This window comes from Podarcis liolepis (assembly GCF_965112155.1).
Source record: "Podarcis liolepis genome assembly, chromosome: 18".
Taxonomy (NCBI): Eukaryota; Metazoa; Chordata; class Lepidosauria; order Squamata; family Lacertidae; genus Podarcis; species Podarcis liolepis.
In genome coordinates this window covers 2,330,353-2,351,454 of record NC_139572.1, presented here as the reverse complement: position 1 = coordinate 2,351,454, position 21,102 = coordinate 2,330,353, and the positions used below count along the sequence as shown (strand labels likewise).

General features: G+C 50.8%; 1 protein-coding gene across 4 annotated transcripts in view; it reads left to right on the top strand.

Moving 5' to 3' along the window:
• Nucleotides 1–17,759, top strand: part of ABCA7 (ATP binding cassette subfamily A member 7) — a 70,121-nt gene extending 52,362 nt beyond the window's left edge. For all 4 annotated transcript variants that reach the window (XM_083483546.1, XM_083483545.1, XM_083483543.1 and 1 more), the window contains 15 exons: nt 458–627; nt 2,305–2,482; nt 3,727–3,842; nt 4,505–4,649; nt 5,430–5,553; nt 6,928–7,057; nt 8,337–8,457; nt 8,720–8,782; nt 9,835–9,941; nt 10,974–11,115; nt 11,977–12,111; nt 12,594–12,697; nt 13,857–13,949; nt 15,459–15,696; nt 17,220–17,759. In XM_083483546.1, the coding sequence (XP_083339672.1) occupies nt 458–627; nt 2,305–2,482; nt 3,727–3,842; nt 4,505–4,649; nt 5,430–5,553; nt 6,928–7,057; nt 8,337–8,457; nt 8,720–8,782; nt 9,835–9,941; nt 10,974–11,115; nt 11,977–12,111; nt 12,594–12,697; nt 13,857–13,949; nt 15,459–15,696; nt 17,220–17,351 (1,998 nt within the window). In that variant the 3' untranslated portion in view covers nt 17,352–17,759. The remainder of the gene's footprint in view (nt 1–457; nt 628–2,304; nt 2,483–3,726; nt 3,843–4,504; nt 4,650–5,429; nt 5,554–6,927; nt 7,058–8,336; nt 8,458–8,719; nt 8,783–9,834; nt 9,942–10,973; nt 11,116–11,976; nt 12,112–12,593; nt 12,698–13,856; nt 13,950–15,458; nt 15,697–17,219) is intronic.
• Nucleotides 17,760–21,102: the final 3,343 nt, after the last annotated feature.

The window sequence follows — 21,102 nt, the reverse complement described above, 5'->3', positions numbered from 1 at the left end:
CGTCCAAACAACATGGCCACTCCAGTGATGTTGATGTTGGAGAAACACGGTGTTAAACACTAACAAATAATAACAATGTGGTATCCTGCACGTTGGGTGGCGCTGTGGGTTAAACCACAGAGCCTAGGACTTGCCGATCAGAAGGTCGGCGGTTCGAATCCCCGCAATGATGGGGTGAGCTCCCGTTGCTCGGTCCTAGCTCCTGCCAACCTAGCAGTTCGAAAGCACACCAGCACAAGTAGATAAATAGGTACCGCTCTGGCGGGAAGGTAAGCGGCGTTTCCATGCGCTGCTCTGGTTCGCCAGAAGTGGCTTAGTCCTGCTGGCCACATGACCCGGAAGCTGTATGCCGGCTCCCTCGGCCAATAAAGCGAGATGAGCGCCGCAACCCCAGAGTCGGCCACGACCGGACCTAACGGTCAGGGGTCCCTTTACCTTTACCTTATCCTGCCCACAGGTGTGGTTCAACAACAAGGGCTGGCATGCGATGGTGTCTTTTGTCAACGTGGCGAACAACGGTCTCCTGCGGGCGAGCCTACCTGCCGGAGCCGATCCTTCGCGTTACGGCATCACAGCCATCAACCACCCGCTCAACTTGACCAAAGAGCAGCTCTCGGAGGCGGCCCTGTGAGTAGATGGCGCGGAAGCGTTGGGGAGGTCTCTGGGCGCCGTGATTGGCTGCGCTGCTGTGACATCACGGAAGCTCGTGGGTGCTCCCATTGCTCTTGGAGTTGGGGGGCGGCATCCCGTTCGTGGAAACCGGGAATTGGGTTGGGATTTGCCTCTGAATTCTGGTTCCTGGGGATCACACAGACAGGGAGGGTTTTGGTCGAGTTTCTGTTGTCCTTGTGGACTTTCCAAAGTCATCTAGCCAGCACCATTTACATGAAGAAGCAGGGAGTGGTCTCTGCCCCACCCAGCTTCCAATCCAAACACCGGCTATGGCCAAATGCTATGAGCTTATTAGCAGTAAAAAAAAATTAAATACATTTTTACTTACACTTTTCAGATAATCTACATTTCATTGATTTTACAGTCATCTGGACATTTTAAAACTTCCTTCCCCCTCTTTTCTGCGGTCCCTTAAATTTGTTTTTAATATCTTCTGCGTATCCAACTTAACTTACTCATTTTTTAATCTTCTTACTCTTATGTAAATAACATTCAAATTCAAATTAACCATATGTACAATTCTATATATACTCTTATGTAACTGCAAGTTATTACAATAATCCCGCCAGGGTTTTTATCTGTTTACAATTTGTCTGTAAATAGTCAATAAACCGTTTCTGTTCTTTTATATATAAAAAAGTTTATCTTGATTTCTTATTCTTCCAGTAAGGTTTCGCTAGAGAGGGGTAGACCTGGGGGAAAACCAGGGAAATTGGGAAAGTGTTTTTTTGTTGGAGAAATTGAAAAAAACAGTTTGATATAGTTTGAATATTCCACACACTCCCCCCCCAATTGTTCCTGAAAAAAACAGCTTTGGAAAAAACCAGGGGGGACATGATTCCTCCATTTTTGCAGGTGTCCCCCCCCCCCAGGCCTTCCAATCTCTAGGTTTTGCCATTTCTGCACATTCTGTAAGTTTTTGAATGCATTCTTCCTTTGCTGGGGCTTATTAACAGCAAAGATCAGAGACGGAAAAATTCACTGAGGACTTGACACTTTTTACTGGGTATTCAAAGAACTGCTTTGAATTCCAGCAGGGCTTGAAAGATGAGCAACAGAGAGTGAATTATTAAAACAAATAGATTAAAACGACGGATTTATCCAATAGCATTGGCGTGAAATACGCAGCATTCAAGTTTAAATAGGGAAATCGCGAACGGGTTGGAAAGATAAAGTAACTTACTGTCTGTGTTAAAATTTGTTTTTTGTGTGCGTGGAAAATAAATAAGATTACCGTATTTTTCGCTCTGTAAGACGCACCAGACCACAAGACACACCTAGTTTTTGGAGGAGGAAAACAAGAAAAAAAATATTCTGAATCCCAGAAGCCAGAACAGCAAGAGGGATCGCTGCGCAGCGAAAGCATTGATCCCTCTTGCTGTTCTGGCTTCTGGGATAGCTGCGCAGCCTGCATTCACTCCATAAGACGCACACACACATTTCCCCTTACTTTTTAGGAGGGAAAAAGTGAGTCTTATAGAGCAAAAAATACGGTATTTGTTTTTTTAAGATATGAGCTCGTTTGGTCCCTGTTTCCTTCTCTCCCACCTTAATCACGGAGGGTCCGAGTAGATGGGATGAGGTCCCTCTTCGCCGACTCTACTGTTTTCCTCTGATTCGCCTTCCTGGCAGGATGGCTACGTCGGTGGACGTGCTGGTCTCCATCTGTGTGATGTTCGCCATGTCCTTCGTCCCGGCCAGCTTCGTCCTCTTCCTCATCGAGGAGCGCGTCAGCAAAGCCAAACACCTCCAGATCGTCAGCGGGATGAAGCCCGGCGTCTACTGGCTGGGCAACTTCGCCTGGGATATGGTGAGGGAGGCGCAAGGGTTGCCATACCTCCTGGAAAACCAGGACACGTTCTCTTTTGTTTTGGGAAGCTTTTAATGTTTAATAGGGACGCAGGTGGCGCTGTGGGTTAAACCACAGAGCCTAGGGCTTACCGATCAGAAGGTCGGCGGTTCGAATCCCCACAATGACAGGGTGAGCTCCTGTTGCTTGGTCCCTGCTCCTGCCAACCTAGCAGTTCGAAAGCACGTCAAAGTGCAAGTAGATAAATAGGTACCACTCCGGCGGGAAGGTAAACGGCGTTTCCGTGCGCTGCTCTGGTTCGCCAGAAGCGGCTTAGTCCTGCTGGCCACATGACCCGGAAGCTGTACGCCGGCTCCCTCGGCCAGTAAAGCGAGATGAGCGCCGCAACCCCAGAGTCGGCCACGACTGGACCCAATGGTCAGGGGTCCCTTTACCTTTAATGTTTAATAGACTATTGTATTTTAATATTTTGTTGGAAGCAGCCCAGAGTGGCTGGGGAAACCCAGCCAGATGGGCGGGGTATAAATTCAGTGGACGCTCGGGTTGCGGACATGATCCGTGCGGGAAGCACATCCGCAACCCGCAGTGTCGCGTCTGCACACGCGCAGGTTGCGATTCGGTGCTCCTGCCCGCGCGCAAAGCGCGATTTAACACTTATGCGCAAGCGCCCAAACCCGGAGGTAATCCGTTCTGGTACTTCCGGGTTCAGCGCGGTGTGCAACCCAAAATCACGCAACCTGAAGTGTCTGTAACCCGGGATATGACTGTAAATTATTATTATTATTGTTATTGTTGTTATTATTTATTTTGGAGGGCCAACGGGCCCATCAGGGTGGATTTTTACATTTTAAAGGAAACGTCTAGTTTAAAAATAAAATAAAATTGGGGGGTGGGCACGCACGTGATTGGGAGGGCCCCGGAAGTGGAAGCGCCACAGCGGAGCGAGGCCGCTGCTGCAAACATGCCAGGGCCAGATTTAGGTTTGATGTGGCCCTCAGCTCCTGAAGGTCATGGGGCCCTTTATATGTCCAGCTGTCCTTTGTCCACAACAAATTGTCGCTGTTTTTTGTGTTGCAGCCGGTCAAGCCCTGCTCAGAGTAGACCCACTGAAACCAATGTCCCCAAGCCAGCTGGGTCTGCTGTTAGATTGGAAACCAATTCAGAGTTCCAAAATCCAGGGGGAGATATTCAGAATCCAAGCCTTCCCTTGTCAAACTCACCTTTGCGTCTTCTCCTCCTTCCAGTGTAACTACCTCGTTCCGGCTCTCCTGGTAGTGCTGATTTTCGTCTGTTTCCAGCAAAAATCGTACGTCTCCTTGGACAACTTGCCAGCTCTGATCCTCCTGCTCCTCCTCTACGGGTAAGGCAGCTAGGGGCGTAGGGGAAAGAGATTTGATTCAGTTCACGCTTCCCAAAAGAATATGCAGAACAAAACACAGCTGGGTTTGAGTTTTTCCAGATTTGGCAGTATGGTTCTCTGGCCATGTTTGTTCACATCTGTCTGTCTTGGGAGATGTTGATGTTGTTTAGTGGTGTCCGCCTCTTCGTGACCCCCTGGACCAGAGCACGCCAGGCCCTCCTGTCTTCCACTGCCTCCCACAGTTTGATCAAACTCATGCTGGTAGCTTCGAGAACACTGTCCCACCATCTTGTCCTCTGCCGTCCCCTTCTCCTTGTGCCCTCCATCTTTCCCAACATCAGGGTCTTTTCCAGGGAGTCTTCTCTTCTCATGAGGTGGCCAAAGTCTTGGAGCCTCAGCTTCAGGATCTGTCCTTCCAGTGAGCACTCAGGGCTGATTTCCTTCCGAATGGAGAGGTTGGATCTTCTTGCAGTCCATGGGACTCTCAAGAGTCTCCTCCAGCACCAGAATTCAAAAGCATCCATTCTTCATTAAGAATGGATGCATTTGAGTTGTTTGAGTACCAAGGCGTTTGAGAACCAAGGTCCTCCTGTATTTAGGATATTCTTCAAATATTCAATGGTTCTTTTTCATTTCCTCCTCCTCTCTTTGCCCGTTCCCAGCTGGTCCATCACCCCTCTGATGTACCCAGCCTCGTTCCTCTTCAGCGTCCCAAGCACTGCCTACGTGGTTCTGACATGCGTCAATCTCTTCATTGGCATCAATGGGAGTGTGGCCACGTTCGTTCTCGAGCTCTTCACTGACAAGGTAGGCTACGGGGACGACTGGGTCCTTGCGGGGTGAAGGTCGTGTGTGAGTGCCTGGAGGCGGGTGGAAGATGGATGGTGGTTAACAGATTGAGGCTGAATCCTGACAAGACAGAAGGACTGTTTTGGGGGGACAGGAGGCGGGCAGGTGTGGGGGACTCCCTGGTCCTGAATGGGGTGACTGTGCCCCCGAAGGACCAGGTGTGCAGCCTGGGGGTCATTTTGGACTCACAGCTGCCCATGGAGGCGCAGGTCAATTCTGTGTCCAGGGCAGCTCCATCTGGGACGCAGGATGAGACCCTCCCTGCCCACAGACTGTCTCGCCAGTAGTCTCCCGCTTGGACTACTGCCATGCGCTCTCCGTGGGGCTACCTTTGAAGGTGACCCAGAAACTGCAACTAATCCAGAATGTGGCAGCTAGACTGGGGACTGGAAAGTGGTTGTTGTTGTAGTAGTAGTAGTAGTAGTAATAATAATAATAATAATAATAATAATAATGTGGGGATTGGTTGTTATAATAATAATAATAATAATAATAATAATAATAATAATAATGATGATGATGATGATGATGTAGGAATTGGTTGTTATAATAATAATAATAATGTAGGAATTTTTTGTAATAATAATAATAATAATAATAATGTAGGAATTGGTTGTTACGCTGTACTGGGGACGCCAACTTGGAACTCCTGTGAGGGAGAAGCCTGCTTATCCATGGGAATCTTTTTAAAAAGTAAATAAATATGTCTGCACGTGTTTGCTCCCCTCTCGTGAGCAGAAATTGAACGACGTCAACGTCATCCTTAAAAAAGTCTTCCTCATCTTCCCGCACTTCTGTCTTGGCCGTGGTTTGATCGATATGGTGAAGAACCAGGCGATGGCGGACGCCTTTGAGCGCTTCGGTGAGTGGTGCTTGGCGGCTGCCAAACTAAGCAAGGCAGCGGTTGCGCCTCGGGGTTCCTCCCAACCGTACAATTATTTAATTCTATTATTCCATTTCCCGTTCAATCGCTTCCCTCGCCGCCGACCTGGAAGCAGGGCACTAGCAAAAACGGGTTGGATGGCGGCTAACAGATTGAGGTTGAATCCTGACAAGACTGAAGGACTGTTTTTGGGGGATGGGGGGCAGGCAGGTGTGGGGGACTCCTTGGTCCTGAATGGGGTAACTGTGCCCCTGAAGGACCAGGTGAGCAGCCTGGGAGTCATTTTGGTACGTAGGCTGAGACCCTATCTGCCTGTGGACTGTCTGGCCAGAGTGGTGCATGCTCTGGTTATCTCTTGCTTGGACTACTGCCATGCACTCTCCGTGGGGCTACCTTTGAAGGTGACAGGGAAACTACAACTTATGCAGAATGTGGCAGCCAGACTGGGGACTGGGAGTGGAGACCATATAACACCGGTCCTGAAAGACCTACACTGGCTCCCAGTACGTTTCGTTGGTGCTGACCTTGAAAGCCCTAAACGGCCTCAAAGGCCCAGTATCCCCGAGGGAGCGTCTCCATCCCGGACACCGGGGTCCATCTCTCGAGGGCCTTCTGGCAGTTCCCTCATTGCGAGAAGCGAGGTTACAGGGAACCAAGCAGAGGGCCTTCTCGGTGGTGGCACCCACCCTGTGGAACGCCCTCCCGTCAGATGTCAAGGAGAGAAAGAACTACCTGACTTTTAGAAGACATCTGAAGGCAGCCCTGTTTAGGGAAGTTTTTAATGTTTGATGTTTTATCGTGTTTTTAATCTTCTGTTGGGAGCTGCCCAGAGTGGCTGCGGAAACCCAGCCAGATGGGTTGTGTATAAGTAATAGATCGATAATTTATTACGGTCAAAGACCAGCTGGCATAACACAGTAAAAACAGCTTTCATAAAGGTAAAATATACCATCAGAGCAGATTGCAGCGATTGCTCATGAGTTAAAATTGAGATATATACGTACACCTGTACAACTGAGATTTGGGCTACCATAAAAATTGACCCTGAGTCCCCCCAAAGGGTGATTTCAGCATTTCCCTAGTAAGCTATTTTATTTTAGATGATGATCTGTGCCTATAAATCTGGGCACAGAATCTGGCTAGCAGCCAGGTATAAGTTAATAATAATAATAATAATAATAATAATAATAATAATAATAATAATAAATTTGTTTTTATGAATCTGCTGCACAGACACACAGCTATCCCTCTACAACTGGAGAAAACCCAAAACCGATTAATCCTGCCTCTCCATTTTTCTCTCACCAGCAGAGGCTGCTCTCTGTTCATGCTTACATCTCTTCCCCCGTGCAGGTGACCGAAAATTCCTTTCTCCTCTAAGCTGGGAATTAGCTGGGAAGAACATCTTCGCCATGGCTGTGGAAGGAGCCGTTTTCTTTGCCTTCACTCTCCTGGTGCAGTACAAATTCTTCTTCTCCTTCCGGTGAGGGGGCTGTGTGTCTCAGTGGTTAGAGCCAACGGCCTCGCATGCAGGAAGGCAGGGCTTTGAGGTCAGCGTGGCCTTTGGGGCACCAATCCGTCTCCGGATAAAAGGCTCCTTTGCACACTCCCGTTACGGCAATCCTTTATTGACCTCCATGAGGACTATAATCTTAACTTTATTTTTAGGTTTGGGGGGCAGCCGCTGTTTGAAAACGCACCCAGTTTGAACCAACTCTTTGCACAGAATCATGAGGACTAGGATACCAATTTTTTTTAGGAGAAAGGCCAGCGTTCGGTGGCAGAGCCATCATGCGGGAAAGTCTTGAGTCCATTTCTTGCCGTCTCCATTTATAGCTCCCTGAAGATCGCCGGCTTCCGGAGAGCGCCAGGCCCTTAATCTCAGGGTTCTGGGTTCGCGCCCTGCGTTGGAAGCAGTTTCCTGCGTTGGAAGCAGGGTGGATTTGATTTAAATCAAATTGATTGAAACCTCTGCCTCTTCCCTGGCGCCCTAGCGCCCCACGCGTCTTGCCTCTATGGGCAAGACGCGCCTGCCCATCAGGGGACACTTTTTGGGGAGGGGTAAAAGGAGGGCTGGGATGCGGGTGGCGCTGTGGGTTAAACTGCAGAGCCTAGGGCTTGCCGATCGGAAGGTCGGCGGTTCGACCTAGCAGTAGATCAATAGGTACCACTCCAGCGGGAAGGTAAACGGCATTTCCGTGCGCTTCTCTGGTTCGCCAGAAGCGGCTTAGTCCTGCTGGCCACATGACCCAGAAGCTGTACGCCGGCTCCCTCGGCCAATAAAGCGAGATGAGCGCCGCAACCCCAGAGTCGGTCACGACTGGACCTAATGGTCAGGGGTCCCTTTACATTTGTCCCACAGAGCCTAGGACTTGCCGATCAGAAGGTCGGCGCTTTGAATCCCCGCAATGACAGGGTGAGCTCCCATTGCTCGGTCCCTGCTCCTGCCAACCTAGCAGTTCGAAAGCACGTCCAAGTGCAAGTAGATAAATAGGTACCACTCCGGTGGGAAGGTAAATGGTTTTTTCGTGCGCTGCTCTGGTTCGCCAGAAGCGGCTTAGTCCTGCTGGCCACATGACCCGGAAGCTGTACGCCGGCTCCCTCGGCCAGTAAAGCGAGATAAGCGCCGCAACCCCAGAGTCGGTCACGACTGGACCTAATGGTCAGGGGTCCCTGTACCTTTTAAAAGGAGGACTGGTGGGGCCGGCCGGCCGGCCACGGCAGAACCGATGGAGAGGTCTTTACGTTGCCTTCCCTTCCAGGCCCTCCCCGGTCAAGGAGTCGCCGCTGGGAGAAGAGGACGAGGATGTTGCCAAGGAACGGAAGAGGGTCACCAGCGGGATACCGGCCGCGGACATCCTCGTTCTGCAGCAGCTGACGAAGGTGTGGGGCAGGGGGGCGAGCTGGGAGGGGCACCCGCACAGCACGTTTTGACGGGCGATTGATTTGTTTAAGGCGTTGGTGTCTCTCTGGGTTCCCTTTCTTCTCGATTCCCCCCAACTTTACAGGCAAAGTGCAGACTGAGACTCCTCTGGTTCCGAGTCCAAAGCCATCACACGCAGGAAATGTGTCAATCTGGCAGCGCTCCCTAGTGGGTGGGGAGAGGAATTCACATGTGACCGCCAGTTTGCAATTCTTTCCCCAGATCTACCGGAGGACCAAGAAGCCAGCGGTGGATCGCCTGTGCGTGGGGATCCCTCCAGGGGAAGTAAGTGACCTCGCGGGGAAGGAATCGGGCGTTCTTAAGGAGAGGCATATTTAGGGGAACGGAATTTAATTCTAAATTACATTCCGGAAACATGGGAGATTTCAAGGGGTCAAAAAATAAATAAATGGATGTACTGTGCTATATTATAGGGACACAGGTGGCGCTGTGGGTTAAACCACGGAGCCTAGGGCTTGCCGATCAGAAGGTTAACTGTTCGAATCCCCATGATGGGGTGAGTTCCCGTTGCTCAGTCCCTGCTCCTGCCAACCTGGCAGTTCGAAAGCACGTCAAAGTGCAAGTAGATAAATAGGTACCGCTCCAGCGGGAAGGTAAACGGCGTTTCCGTGCGCTGCTCTGGTTCGCCAGAAGCGGCTTAGTCCTGCTGGCCACATGACCCGGAAGCTGTACGCCGGCTCCCTTGGCCAGTGAAGCGAGATGAGCGCCGCAACCCCAGAGTCTGTCATGACTGGACCTAACAGTCAGGGGTCCCTTTACCTTTACTGTGCTATATTAGAAGCAAAAAACCTTGTTTTGATGAGTTGGAAGAGCCGCAAAAAGATTCCATTGAGCACATGGATTGATAATATGGAGAGATTAGCTACAGACGAACGAATTGCATGTTGACGCAAAACAAGAATAGATAAATATGAAGAAATCCGGGGACGGAATTTGTCCGGGGACAGATTTGCAAATCCGGGGACTGTCTCCAGGAATCGGGGACGTCTGGTAACCCTAACGTAACCTACCTGCAAACCTGTGGTCTCTGGATTTTTTGCCAAATTGGAAAAGGGAGTTACTTTCTACACCGGGTGCAGGAAGGGATGTGAGAGGACAATTGATTATTTGAAACTGTATTTAAGCTGATCAAATGTTTTGTAAGCTGCTGCTGCGGGCTGGTGAGGAGGACTGATGACTTGTAATATTCGACTGCTATGTTTTTTTTTGAAGTAAAACTAAGCAAAGATATTGCGGACGGCCTTTTAGTTCTGCACCCCCAGTCGCTGTCCGCACACTGTGTTGGCGCAAAAGTCCAACCCAAACTTTTCCCGCAGTGTTTCGGTCTCCTGGGAGTCAATGGCGCCGGGAAAACGTCAACTTTCAAAATGCTAACGGGAGACTCCGAGGTGACGTCCGGGAAGGCCTTTCTGAAAGGCTACAGGTCAGTGCCGATTGGGAAAAATCGCATAAATCTAAATCAAGTAAGTGTTGGAAACCTAAAGAGAAAGAAGGTTCTGTTTATCCTACGTGGTGGTCTTGTAGCTTTACTGGGAAATGATATATAATGCAATGAAAAGGATGTTTAAAATAACATTTGTAAAAAAACAAACAAACCCAGAAGCTTTTCTGTTGGGGAATTATAGGGACAGAGCAACCTAAATTGCATAGAAACGTACCGTATTTTTCGCTCTATAAGACGCACCAGACCACAAGGCGCACCTAGTTTTTGGAGGAGGAAAACAAGAAAAAATATATTCTGAATCTCAGAAGCCAGAACAGCAAGAGGGATCGCTGCGCAGTGAAAGCAGCAATCCCTCTTGCTGTTCTGGCTTCTGGGATAGCTGCGCAGCCTGCATTCGCTCCGTAAGACGCACACACATTTTCCCTTACTTTTTAGGAGGGAAAAAGGGGGTCTTATAGAGCAAAAAATACGGTAATCTTGCTTCTTGCAGGGAGGGAACCACCAGAAGGCCCTCGGCGCTGGATCTCAGTGTCTGGGCTGAATGATGGGGGTGGAGATGCTCTTTCAGGTATACAGGTATACACATTTCCCCTTACTTTTTAGGAGGGAAAAAGTGAGTCTTATAGAGCAAAAAATACGCTTCAGAATGTTTTTTTTCTTGTTTTCCTCCTCCAAAAGCTAGGTGCGTCTTGTGGTCTGGTGCATGTTATAGAGCAAAAAATACGGTATATATCTAAAGAAGATGAACAAATCAGGTTTAATTTGGATATGCAGAAGGCATTGGAAATAAATGTAAGGAGTCGCAGAAAGAGAGGGGGAAGGAAGTCGAGTTTGGAAATGTCGAAATGATTGTAAAATGAGTGAGTGTATAAACTTGGAAAGTATAAATGAAAATTTAAGAAAGGGGGGGAGGAAGATCTGCGTTACCCTGCCATGATCTTTGCTTCTTGCTTCAAAGTCGCCTCTCTCTCCAATTTCCACTTTCCTAACCCTCACCCCCTCCACCTACAGTGTGATCACTGATCTGCAAGCCGTCCACCAAAACATGGGCTATTGCCCCCAATTTGATGCCATCAACGACCTGCTAACCGGACGCGAACATCTCGTCTTCTACTCTCGCCTGCGTGGGGTCCCGGAGACCGAGATTCCCGGGGTGAGAGTTGCCAAAAAAGGGCTGGCTCTCTGGCGCCCTGGCCAAAAAAGCACTCTGCGCATTCTCAGACGGTTATTTATTACAGTCGTACCTTGGATCTCGAACGCCTTGGCTCCCGAACAAATCGGCTCCCGAGCGATCCAAACCCAGAAGCGTTTGTTTGATAATGTGTGGTTCGCTATGCCTAATAAAGGATAACTATATTTACCAAGGGACACGGGTGGCGCTGTGGGTTAAACCACAGAGCCTAGGACTTGCCGATCGGAAGGTCGGCGGTTCAAATCCCCGCACCTAGCAGTTCGAAAGTACGTCAAAGTGCAAGTAGATAAATAGGTACCGCTCCGACGGGAAGGTAAACGGCGTTTCCGTGCGCTGCTCTGGTTTGCCAGAAGCGGCTTAGTCCTGCTGGCCACATGACCCGGAAGCTGTACGCCGGCTCCCTCGGCCAATAAAGCGAGATGAGCGCCGCAACCCCAGAGTCGTCCGCGTCTGCGGCTAATGGTCAGGGGTCCCTTTACCTTTTATATTTACCAAACCCAGAAGTGAGTGTTCCAGTTTCCGAACGGTTTTTGGAAGCCAAACGTCCGACGTTGCTTCCGGTTGGCTGCAGAAGCTTCCAATCGGAAGCTGCGCTTTGGTTTCCAAACGGAAACCAATCGGAAGCCGCGCTTTGGTTTCCGAACATTTTGGAAGTCGAACGGACTTCCGGAACACATTCCATTCGACTTCCAAGGTATGCCTGTATTCTTATGATGATGGGGGCAAATCTAGGCTCTGTTGTCTCTGCCTGCCATTCGCTCTGGCGCCCCCTGCTGCCGGGCTCCCCACCTCTTGCCCAACCGGTACCTCTCTCCCTGCCAGGTGGTCAAATGGGGCCTGTCGACGCTTGGTCTGACGGCCTACGCGGATAGGCCCGCCGGGCGATACAGTGGCGGCAACAAACGCAAGCTCTCCACGGCCATCGCGCTCATCGGAGCACCGCCAGTCATTTTCCTGGTCAGTGATTGGTGTCGCCGGCCGTTTTTCGAGCCGGAAGGGTGTGTGTGTCTTAGCCGGGTGGGCAAGAACTTGGTGAGGCTTGAAATAGCCTGGAGAAGAGGAGGTTAAGGGGTGATATGATAGCCATGTTCAAATATATAAAAGGATGTCACATAGAGGAGGGAGAAAGGTTGTTTTCTGCTGCTCCAGAGAAGCGGACACGGAGCAATGGATCCAAACTACAAGAAAGAAGATTCCCCCTAAACATTAGGAAGAACTTCCTGACAGTAACAGCTGTTTGACAGTGGAATTTGCTGCCAAGGAGTGTGGTGGAGTCTCCTACTTTGGAGGTCTTTAAGCAGAGGCTTGACAACCATATGTCAGGAGTGCTCTGATGGTGTTTCCTGCTTGGCAGGGGGTTGGACTCGATGGCCCTTGTGGTCTCTTCCAACTCTAGGATTCTATGATTCTATGAAATTTCATTTGTTTGTGGGTTCCAGGACGAGCCGACGACGGGGATGGATCCAAGGGCCAAGCGTTTCCTTTGGAACTGCATCCTTGGGGTGATAAGGGACGGCCGGTCGGTGGTCCTCACGTCCCACAGGTAAACAAATAATAATAATAATAATAATAAATTATTATTTATACGCCGCCCATCTGGCTGGGCTTCCCCAGCCACTCCGGGCGGCTTCCAAAAAACCATTCAAATACTGTAATACATCAAACATTAAAAGCTTCCCTAAACAGGGCTGCCTTCAGATGTCTTCTGAAAGTCTGGTGGTAGTTGTTGTTCTCTTTGACATCTGGTGGGAGGGTGTTCCACAGGGAGGGCGCCACCACTGAGAAGGCCCTCTGCCTGGTTCCCTGTAACCTCGCTTCTCGCAGGGAGGGAACCGCCAGAAGGCCCTCGGGAGATGGACCCCGGTGTCCGGGCTGGACGATGGGGGTGGAGACGCTCCTTCAGATATACTGGACCAAGGTCGTTTAGGGCTTTCAAGGTCAACACCAACACTTTGAATTGTGCTCGGAAATGTATTGGGAGCCAGTGTAGGTCTTTCAAGACCGGTGTTATGTGGTCTCGGCGGCCGCTCCCAGTCACCAGTCCCTAGTCTAGCTGCCGCATTCTGGATTAGTCGCATAGTTGCAGTTTCCGGGTCACCTTCAAAGGTAGCCCCACGTAGAGCGCATGGCAGTAGTCCAAGCGGGAGATAACCAGAGCATGCACCACTCTGGCCAGACAGTCTGTGGGCAGGGAGGGTCTCATCCTGCGTCCCAGATGGAGCTGCCCTGGACACAGAACTGACCTGCACCTCCATGGACAGCTGTGAGTCCAGAATGAATCCCAGGCTGCACACCTGGTCTTTCAGGGGCACAGTTGCCCCATTCAGGACCAGGGAATCCCCCACACCTGCCCGCCTCCTGTCCCCCCAAAACAGTCCTTCTGTCTTGCCAGGATTCAACCTCAATCTGTTAGCCGCCATCCAGCCTCCAACCGCCAAAGGCAAAATCTCTCTCTCTCGCCTTCCCGTTATTTTTGCTTATGAGTTATTATTATTATTATTATTATTATTATTATTATTAGCCAGGCAGATCTGTAAAAGGCTCCATGCCTCCCTCCCAGCTACTGGGGTGAATATCCAGGCAGAAATTCCACAGGGGCAGATTCCCCTGCCGTTTACCGGAGAGGAACCTTCTTAAATAATCGGGGTGAGGCCGGAAGGAGCTAACTGCCTTTTCTTCTCCTTCTTTCTCCCACCTGCTAGCATGGAGGAGTGTGAGGCTCTTTGCACCAGGATGGCGATCATGGTGAACGGCCGTTTCCGATGTCTAGGGAGTGTCCAGCACCTGAAGAACAAGTAAGCCTCTGGCGGCGATGGCGAAGGGTTTCTTGTCTTGATAATGTGCTGTTTGGGGGTGGGGTTTCAGTCCTAAAGGCCACACCCCTCGTACAGACCACACCCCCTTTTCTCCAGACCACGCCCCTCGCATAAACCACACCTCTTCTCTCTAGGCCACACCCCTCACATAAACCACACCCTCTCTAGGCCACACCCCTCACATAAACCACACCCCTGCTCTCCATTCCACACCCCTCCTCTCTGCAGGCCACACCCCTCACATAAACAACACCCCCTCTCTCCAGGCCACACCTCTCACATAAACCACACCCCCTCTCTAGGCCACACTCATCACATAAGCCACACCCCCACTCTCTAGGCCACACCCCTCACATAAACCACACCCCTGCTCTCTAGGTCACACCCCTCGTATACACCACACCCCTCTCTCTAGGCCACACCCCTCACACAAACCACACCCCTCCTCTCCATTCCACACCCCTCACATAAAACACACCTCCTCTCTGTAGGCCACACCCCTTGCATAAGCCACACCCCTTCTCTCTAGGCCACACCTGCTTGTCAGAAATGGCATAAATGTTGAGGATTGTGGGATGTGATCAGAACTTATTGTCAATGAATCAAACCCAATCAACACAATGCATTCATTGTGGTCACAATGGCTTGATGCATATTTTATAATTCCTCATAGTAATCCCATCTGATCTTATGGAGCACTCCCTGGTCCTGAATTTGGTAACTGTTCCCCTGAAAGACCAGGTGTGCAGCCTGGGAGTCATTCTGGACTCACAGCTGCCCATGGAGGCGCAGGTTAATTCTGTGTCCAGGGCAGCTCCATCTGGTATGCAGGATGAGACCCTACCTGCCCGCAGACTGTCTGGCCAGAGTGGCGCATGCTCTGGTTATCTCCCGCTTGGACTATTGCAATGCGCTCTACGTGGGGCTGCCTTGGAAGGTGACCCGGAAACTACAACTAATCCAGAATGTGGCAGCCAAACTGGGGACTGGGAGCGGCCACCAAGACCACATAACACTGGTCTTGAAAGACCTACACTGGCTCCCAGGACGTTTCCGAGCACAATTCAAAGTGTTGGTGCTGACCCTTAAAGCCCTAAACGGCCTCGGTCCAGTATCCCTGAAGGAGCGTCTCCACCTCCATCGTTCAGCCCGGACACCGGAGTCCATTTCTGAGGGTCTTCTGGTGGTTCCCTCACTGCGAGAAGTGAGGTTACAGGGAACCAGGCAGAGGGCTTTCTTGGTGGTGGCGCCCGCCCTGTGGAACACCCTTCCATCAGATGTCAAGGAGAAAAACAACTACCTGACTTTTAGAAGTGATCTGAAGGCAGTCCTGTTTAGGGAAGTTTTTAATGTTTAATAGGTTATTGTATTTTCGTGTTCTCTTGGAAGCCGCCCAGAGTGGCTGGGGAAGCCCAGCCAGATGGGCGGGGTATAAATAATAAATAATTATTATTATCACTACAGTTCCGCCCCGGTTTCTCTTCCTAGGTTCGGAGACGGCTACACCATCGTCCTCCGGGTCTCCAGCGTGGACCTGGGCCCTGTGGAGAAATTCATCCGTGATTCTTTCCCCGGAATCATCTTGAAGGAGAAGCATCATTGCACACTCCAGTATCAGCTACCTTCTCGCAGCTGCTCCCTGGCCAACATCTTCGGCATCCTCTCTGCTCACCGGACCACCTACCACATCGAAGATTACTCCGTCTCTCAAACGACCCTCGACCAGGTGAGGCCCGCGGCGTGAGTAGGGACCCCGTAAAGGTAAAGGGACCCCTGACCATTAGGTCCAGTGGTGACCGACTCTGGGGTTGCAGCGCTCATCTCGCTTTATTGGCCGATGGAGCCAACGTACAGCTTCCGGGTCATGTGGCCAGCAGGACTAAGCCGCTTCTGGCGAACCAGAGCAGCACACGGAAACACCGTTTACCTTCCCGCCGGAGTGGTACCTATCTATCTACTTGCACTTTGACGTGCTTTCGAACTGCTAGGTTGGCAGGAGCAGGGACCGAGCAACGGCAGCTCACCCTGTCATCGCGGGGATTCGAACCACCGACCTTCTGATCGGCAAGTCCTAGGCTCTGTGGTTTAACCCACAGCGCCACTCGCGTCCCTTGGGGACCCCCTCTCCCCAAAAACCTTACCAAACAAAGCTTCTGCCTGTCTTGTTTCCATTCTCGCTTCTGAGAATCCACCCAGTTTCCTTCCGATTTCTGCACTCATAAGGACTAATAACTTAACTTTTGAGGTTGGGCCCTTGAAGGTAACTTGGAAACTTCGGCCGGTCCGAAATGGAGCGGTTTTGAAAAGAATAACGCTATTAAAAATGTAATGGAGGATGGATGGCGGCCAGCAGATTGAGGTTGAATCCCGACAAGAAAGAAGGACTGTTTTTGGGGGACAGGAGGCGGGCAGGTGTGGGGGACTCCCTGGTCCTGAATGGGGTGACTGTGCCCCTGAAAGACCAGGAGTGCAGCCTGGGAGTCATTCTGGACTCACAACTGTCCATGGAGGCGCAGGTCAATTCTGTGTCCAGGGCAGCTCCATCTGGTACGCAGGATGAGACCCTCCCTGCCCGCAGACTGTCTGGCCAGAGTGGTGCATGTTCTGGGCATCTCCTGCTTGGACTACTGCCATGCGCTCTCCGTGGGGCTGCCTTTGAAGGTGACCCGGAAACTACAACTAATCCAGAATGCGGCAGCTAGACTGGGGACTGGGAGCAGCTGCCGAGACCACATAACACCAGTCCTAAAAGACCTATATTGGCTCCCAGGACGTTTCCGAGCACAATTCAAAGTGTTGGGGCTGACCTTAAAAGCCCTAAATGGCCCAGTATCCCTGAAGGAGCGTCTCCACCCCCATCGTCCAGCCCGGACAATGAGATCCAGCACTGAGGGCCTTCTGGCGGTTCCCTCATTGCGAGAAGTGAGGTTACAGGGAACCAGGCAGAGGGCCTTCTCGGTGGTGGCACCCGCCCTGTGGAACACCCTCCCTTCATATGTGAAGGAAATAAGCAGCTATCTTATCTTTAAAAGACATCTGAAGGCAGCCCTGTTCAGGGAAGTTTTTAATATTGTTTTTAACACTCAATTGGAAGCTGCCCCGAGTGGCTGGGGAAACTCAGCCAGGTGGGCGGGGTATAAATAATAAATTTTATTATTATTATTATTATTATTATTATTATTATTATTATTATTATTATAATATCCTCTTTTGCTTTTCTCTCACCGCCTCATTCCCTTTCGCCGCAAGGTGTTCGTTCACTTCGCCAAAGACCAAAGCGACGGCGATTGCTGCCCCAACGACCACCCCACAGCCCCCAGCCGCTGGAGGAGAATTCTTGGTTTCCTGGAGGACAAGAACGTTGAAGAAACCCGGGTCTGAGAGACACGATCCGGACTCGAACCTCGTTTTGGGGGGTCTCGGCATTGGGGGGTCTCCACGCCCCTGAAGGTGGAGTTGAACCCACACGAGCGAAACCCCCATTTCCTGGAGTCTCAAAGGCGCTGCCTTCCCAAAGGAGCGAATGTAAGGGCAGGGTCTTTCGGGGGCCAACACTTAACAGCCAGCGCCCCCCAACCTTCGATCCCTCCGGTAAGGGGGTCCGGAAAGCAGAGAAGTGGGTTCTCTGTAGGTCTGGAGCCGCGGGGGACGGGAAATGAATATGGAGATCCGAAACTACCTCGTTTGCCCGTCCCGAACCGAACCAATACACAAACTTCAAATGGGGCTGTTTTTTCGGGATTCGCCTTCTGCCGAACTTTCTCCCCGTGCAAAAATTGTGTATTTGCATACACACACGCGCAAAGTATGTATTAGGTGCGAATCACGTGCTGAAAATTGAGCACGGCTGTGAAAACATCCCGGAAGGTCTCGTTTACAAGACGGGAGCGGTTTATTTGCTTCTCGTTTCCTCTCGCCCCCCCCCCCAACAAGGCGAGTGGGGGCGGATTTATTTATGCAACTTTAAGAAGCTTTGTGCAAGCCGGTTTTAAATTGCTGGGCTAGGTAGGGGCGGCGTTAGAGAAACCAACAATTTAAAAGGTTTTTTTTGGGGGGGGGGGTTGCAGATGGATAAAGGGGCGGAACGGGAGGTGTTTAGAGAACATGGGCGTATGGCTGCTGTGCATCGATAAAATAACTTATTCTCGCTTTTGCTGCTAGCCCATTCTGAGCAGAGTCTCTCCCCCCCCCCCACTTTGCTTTGCAGTTGTTGATATTTTGCGGGTGAATTTCCTTCTGCACCAGTTGAATGTGTCGAACGCACTGGGATATCAGGCGTTTTTGCAATTGCTCTGCGATTCCCCCCTACTGCCGATTGGGGGCGCTAATGTCATGGGCGGCCTGTTCTTTGGGGTGAGCCCTACAGCTTGCATTTGGAACCCCCAGTCTTTCGGCAACCTCTGGTTTCTTTCTGGGGTGCCCCCTTTTAAAGGACGGAGGTGTTTCGCTCCTGAGCTACGCAGCGGAAGTCGTTTTCTGCAGGAAGATTTTAAATCGGAGAGCCTGAGACTTCGCTACCCCCAAACCCCCAGGGGGTTCGACATGAGCACCCCCAGAAATTGCAGGGACCGCTGGTCAGAATGGATGGGGGTTTGGAGACGAGCAAAATCTCAAAAGCCACAACTTCCCTCATTTTGATGTAGAAGGAAGCTCCGCATAGCGCTGACTGGCCAGTGCCTGGGACGTCACCCACCCCCTTCGCTTTTCACACTTTAAAAAAAAGTCCTTTCTTTTTTTCTTCTTTTTCTAAAAAAGTTAGAGGCTCACACGACCTGTGAATGTACACTCTGCACTTTCAGGGCGGGGGTGTTAAGAGGGGGAGAGTTTTCGAGGCGGCTGGCTGGCGTGGAAAGCAGGGAAGGAACGGAGGCCGGTGGTTGTGGGGCAGCGGCCCCCTAGATATCGTTGGGACTGCCGCCTCCCAGCATCCAAGACGGCCGATAGTCGGGGGCGATGGGGAGCCAGCGTCCAGCAATATTTGAAGGGCCGCAGGTTTCCCTCAAAACTGCATTTCTGTAGGAGATGGAATCGTGGAATTGTAAGGTTGCCACGGATAAATTCCTCTTTTTAGAATTGGCATTGACTCGAAGTCTAGGGAAGCCTCTATCCCTCCAGCTGTCGCTGCCTCTATTTATTTTATTTTATTGATTACGTAAAATGTAACACAGCCTATGCAAAAATAAAATAAATGCCTCAGATTGCAAGAGGCAGCAGGGAACGCCTCATCTCCCGTCAGGGATGGCAGTGTCTGTGTCCCTGGACTCCAGCTTCCCGTCAGTCCCTGTATTTGGTACAGCCATGGATGTTGGGTTATGTAGTCCAGCAACCGCGGATGATGGGTTATGTAGTCCAGCAACCACAGATGATGGGCTATGTAGTCCAGCAACTGTGGATGATGGGTTATGTAGTCCAGCAACCGCGGATGATGGGTTATGTAGTCCAGCAACCACAGATGATGGGTTATGTAGTCCAGCAACTGTGGATGATGGGTTATGTAGTCCAGTAAAGTGAGATGAGCACCGCAACCCCAGAGTCAGCCACGACTGGACCTAATGGGCAGGGGTCCCTTTACCTTTATGCATAGTTTTGGGGAATGAGTGGTCGTTCGGACATTCAGAGAATGAGCTGGCCGCTGCAATGTTCCAGGGGAAAAAAATACCTTTGGGATTCAAAGCACATGGCGGTGCCCACTTATTACAATCTGGGGGTTCGGTGCCACAGTGTGAGACAGGGAGAGGGGGGTCTTTATTTGCAGCTGGCAGTGGCTAGCTCACGTGGCGGGATTCGAACTTGGCCCCTGGCGTACCCCCGAGCTACTTTGCTGTCCTTTCTGCGGACGGGGGCTGCTCACCCCCATCGCATCTTTTGCCTTCGGTTCCTTATGCTTATATGCTGGAAACAAACAAATATATATATATACTGAATAAAAATGCTATGTTCTGTTAAGAACGCCTCTTGCCACCTTTCTGCGTCTGTCCGTAGAATCATAGAGTCGGAGGGGCAGAGCGTCGGGATGGTTTCATTAGCACCCCTGCTGGCTGGTGGCGGAATGAATGAATGAATATTTGCGTCGGCCACAGCAATAAAACAATACGATATACAGTCATACCTCGGATTACAGACGCTTAGGTTGCATTTTTCTGGATTACGGATGCGCCGAAAAAATCCGTATTCAGCTACATCACCTAACCAGGCACCTGACACGAAAACATCTTTTATCATTACCGAAAGCTTTCTATACGCTGCTTAATAGCAAAATAATTTTAAGATCTTTTTACGGATATGGACGGAATCGCCCCTCGCAAGCCCCCGCAGACAATTGCGTTGCCGCTAGCCATCTTGGGGGGCTCTTAATAATAATAATAATAATAATAATAATTTATTATTTATACCCCTCCAATCTGGCTGGGTTTCCCCAGCCACTCTGGGCGGCTTCCAACAAAACACTAAAATACAATAACCTGTTAAACATTAAAAGCTTCCCTAAACAGGGCTGCCTTCAGATGACTTCTAAAAGTTTGGTAGTTCTTTTTCTCTGGTGGGAGGGCGTTCCACAGGGCGGGCGCCACCACCGAGAAGGCCCTCTGCCTGGTTCCCTGTAACTTGGCTTCTCGCAGGGAGGGAACCACCAGAAGGCCCTCGGAGCTGGACCTCAGTGTCCGGGCTGAACGATGGGGGTGGAGACGCTCCTTCAGATATACTGGGCCATTTAGGGCTTTAAAGGTCAGCACCAACACTTTGAATTGTGCTTGGAAACGTCCTGGGAGCCTTTAGGACCAGTGTTATGTGGTCCCGGTGGCCGCTCCCAGTCCCCAGTCTAGCTGCCGCATTCTGGATTAATTGCAGTTTACGGGTCACCTTCAAAGGTAGCCCCACGTAGAGCGCATGGCAGTAGTCCAAGCGGGAGATAACCAGAGCACACACCACCCTGGTCAGACAGTCTGTGGGCAGGGAGGGTCTCATTCTGCGTACCACATGGAGCTGCCCTGGACACAGAATTCACCTGCGCCTCCATGGACATCTGTGAGTCCAAAATGACCCCCAGGCTGCACACCTGGTCCTTCAGGGACACAGTCACCTCATTCAGGACCAGGGAATCCCCCACACCTGCCCGCCCCCTGTCCCCCAAAAA